The sequence below is a fragment of the Coffea eugenioides genome, chromosome 2, assembly GCF_003713205.1.
Source record: "Coffea eugenioides isolate CCC68of chromosome 2, Ceug_1.0, whole genome shotgun sequence".
Lineage (NCBI taxonomy): Eukaryota > Viridiplantae > Streptophyta > Magnoliopsida > Gentianales > Rubiaceae > Coffea > Coffea eugenioides.
The window spans coordinates 14,967,181-14,971,237 of NC_040036.1; the positions used below are offsets into that span (position 1 = coordinate 14,967,181).

Here is a 4,057-nt window from a genome sequence, read left to right on the forward strand (position 1 = left end):
AATGTTTTCACTAAATGTCTACTCCTTATGTTAGTCAATAATTTTCTTTTTCCTAGATGCATTAGCAGCATTTTTTCCCATCTACTTAATCATCTTCTACCTCTGGTTATCCAGCAATTATTTCTATTGATCAAGCAATCAAAATCAGCTTCACCGTACCAATCACCAATATGGAATTTGATCTTTGTAAATGCAAATTGACATCTTCAATAGCAAATGGTTCGCAATAGTTGTGATCATTATACAATGCAAAAGAAGCAAATTTAGGACTAACTCATTATTAAATGAACGATGACACGTTTAATTCTGATTTAGCAATAGTGCAACCAATAGATATTTCTAAATGTCCACACAGACATATCCAATATTCATTTTCTTTTTCTCTTTTTTGTTCCCCCATCAGGTTACCAAGAATCAGTTAAAATAAAAAGGAAATATAATTTTTTTTATTTAATAAATTCGATTATCAGATCAAGATACATCAGAAATTCATGTCACCTCCGTGTACAGCTGCGTATCTCATTTTCTAGATACTTCATCTACACTAACCGGACAAGAAAAGCACATGCAAGGTCAGAAAACAGAAGAGCTTCCCCTAGACCACAACCAAAGAGAAAAAAGCAACTATGATACAAAAGCTACACTGATAGAAGTAGCCAAAGAGAAATACCCTTTTCTCTTCTTTCTCTGCCTATTCAGTGTCTGAAGGCAAAGCGTAAGGGGCACCTTCGTGCACTAGATTCTGCAAACCAGGCTTTAATTCCCGATTACAGAAGTCCTCGTACTCTACTCTGTCTCCTCCTTTCTTCTTCACCTCAACAACTCTCAAAGATGGTGTCAATTCAAATATCTCAGCTGCAATCGTCAATGGACCCTTTACACCCTCTCTTGACCCCTCCAAATTTACTCTACAATCCTTCTTCCTTACTGTAAAACTCACAACCTTGGCAATCTCTTCCAACTTGGATATAATCTTTGGTACCGGAGCCCCTGAAACGAACCTTGCTCCATCAGTTCCTTCCTCAAATAAACCAGACAAATCAAAACCACGTGAAAACGAAATAATATCAAATGCATTCAAACTAGCTGGCCTAGGCAAAGTAGCCAATCTCCTCCTGCTCTCAACTTCAGGTTCAGGCTCAGAGAAAGACTGATCAGACTCAAACCCATCACCCTCACCCAGTGTCTCACCCCGACCACCCTCACAAACTTCATCGTTTACACTGCATAATTTATCATCCTCAATATAAAACTTGATATGCTTAAACCCCTTCTTAAACCACCTATTCTCCATTATCTCTGCAATCGTAATCCGAGTCTCGGGATTTGTATCAAGGATTCGAGTTAAAAACCGAGTCAATTCGGGAGAAAACCATCTAGGACACCTGAATTCACCCTTATAAATCTTCTTATACATAGCCATAACATTTTGATCATGAAATGGTAAATACCCTGCCATTAACACAAACAAAATCACCCCACATGACCAAATATCAACTTTAGCAGCATCATACCCTTTTCTTGCCAAAACTTCAGGTGCAACATAAGCTGGAGTACCACAAAAGGTATGAAAAAGACCGTCTTGCTTAATCTGCTCGGAAATAGCACTAAGCCCAAAATCAGAAACCTTAAGATTACCATCTTCATCCAACAATATATTCTCAGGTTTAAGATCTCTATGATAAACACCTCTAGCATGACAAAAACCAACTGCAGAAATCAATTGCTGAAAATATTTTCTAGCTACCTCTTCCTTAAGCCTCCCTTTTGCAACCTTATTGAATAGCTCCCCACCCTTAACATACTCCATCACAAAATAGATCTTGGACTTTGTAGCCATCACCTCAAACAATTGAACAATATTGGGATGCCTTACTCTTCTCAAGATAGAGATCTCCCTTTTAATATGAGCTATCAGCCCAATTTTCAGCACCCTTTCTTTATCAATAATCTTGATTGCTACATTTTCATTTGTCTTCACATTTCTAGCATGATAAACCTTAGCAAAGGTCCCATGGCCTAACAATTTCCCGATTTCGTACCGGCCTAATATCAAGCCTTGCAACTCCTTCTTCCTGGAGCTGGTACTTGTTGCTGCTTTTGGTGCTGCCGGAGCTGCTGCAGCCATGGTGCAAAATCTCGAGATAAACTCAAAAGGGTCGGTCCAAATCCCAAAAGGGTCAATCAATTTCACAAAATTGAATTCTAGTTTGATCGTATAGACAAGAATGGGATTTGAACAATTCAGGTGTTCGGAGGCGGCGTTATTTCCATAACAGGGGGAAGATGGAGAAGGGAGGCAGCCAAGAAAGGAGGGTGTCTTTCCTGTGTTGCTTGACGTCCGCCGTTTGGACTTTTTTTTTTTTTGGAGGTTTCTGAGGTGTAGAAATAAAAGAGTTCTGCAATGATTGTGGAAAAATGGTATTTATAGGCTGGTTAATAAAGGTAAATTCAATGGAGAGAGAAAGAGAGAAGGAGAGAGTTAGAGGAGTTGTAGGAGTAATTTAGTACTGTTATGTGTGAAGCAGATTCTAGCGTCTCATGTTTTACAGCTGGAGGCAGATTTATCATTTGACTGTAACGGCTATTCATTTATTTACAGAAATAATTTTGGGTATAATTACGTAAACCACTCTTGAGATTTCTGATAATTGCAGCCACTTTCATTAGAGTTTGAAAAACTATACTTACCTCCTTTTAGTGTTATGAAATAATTATAATAACCTTGACAACTCTACAAATCATAAGTGAAAAATGGATACAAAGAAAAAAAATCATATCTTACAAATTTTTTTATCCAAAAATGCTAACCTCATTTCACCTAATACATTATATTCAATTCGTAAGTTAGTTGAATGGATTTCTTATTTAATCTTATAAATAGCTAACTAGTAAGGATGCATTTTTTAAAATTAGTTTCTTCACAACTTACTTGAAAAAGAAAAAAAAAGTTCAATCATTAAAAAATGATGCTTTGAAGCATGACCTAAATTTTGCTGCAAAGAACCATCTTAAAATTTTTTCTACTTAGCAAGTAATGTTGATTTCTGATTTCTTTTGTCATTTAATTTATTTTGTAAAGCAAATAGGAGCAATATAGGATATTCATTGGGCTCTCTGTGCTTACATCATCATTTGTTACCAAAATATGCTTTTTAGGGGAGGTCTCCATAATTTTTCAGACCTCAAGGGAGGTGGCTGCAATTGTTCCAAAACTCAAGAGAAGTTTTTGAAATTATCCCACAATTTTGGATGCAATTTGGCAAATGATTGAGAAATTATTTTGGTTAAATGTAAAATGGGAATTGTTGATGGATATGCTTGACCTTGATGACACTCTTTTTTTTTTTTAACAGTTCTACTCATGTGAAATGGTAAAAAAAAAAAAAAAAAATGTCATACTCTTCATGTTAATTACAACTTCATAAAAGTGGCGGTAGTAAATTTAATGAAAGTTGTGGATATTTTTGTCTAATCAAAATGTTGAAAAGGTTAAATGAATTTAACGAAGGATGTGGATATTTGGAGGCTAAATCAAGATGTTTCCTTTTTGACCAAAAAAAAAAAAAAATCAAGATGTTTCCTGATGAAAGATCATGATGATGTGTGAATTGTGATAAATGGTTGGTAATATGACCCACACTTAGAGAAGTGCCGAGGTAAAAATTGCAGATTCGAATATTCCATCATTCATTTCTTTTTATTCTCACCGGTCACTGCTATTTGAACACCAATCTTTGTCGTTTCGAATCCGTCAACTGCCAAGCAACGGATGTTGGTCCAAAGTGAAAGAGATTTGCATCTCTTAATCATAAGAATCGTACAATGAATGTGGATACTGTGGTTCATATTAAAAAAAAAAAAAATCTGTCAAATGTCAAGAAGAGGCATGTCAAAATTTTATACTTTTTGGTTTGTCAGACAAAATTACAAAACTAGAATCAAAATTTTATACAAAATTTTGTCATAATTTTGTTTGGATTCTAGTGCTGTGAGACAAAATTTTATGGGTATTTTTTTTGAACATATTTTTTAATCAATTTTTTTACGTTAAATA

At 35.2% G+C, this 4,057-nt stretch overlaps 1 protein-coding gene across 1 annotated transcript; it reads right to left on the reverse strand.

Annotated features, from left to right (window-relative positions):
- Positions 1–418: 418 nt before the first annotated feature.
- Positions 419–2,577, reverse strand: LOC113761144 (CBL-interacting serine/threonine-protein kinase 12-like). The gene has a single exon (XM_027304002.1). The coding sequence runs from the start codon at positions 2,126–2,128 to the stop codon at positions 692–694; it is 1,437 nt and encodes a 478-aa protein (XP_027159803.1). The 5' UTR covers positions 2,129–2,577; the 3' UTR covers positions 419–691.
- Positions 2,578–4,057: the final 1,480 nt, after the last annotated feature.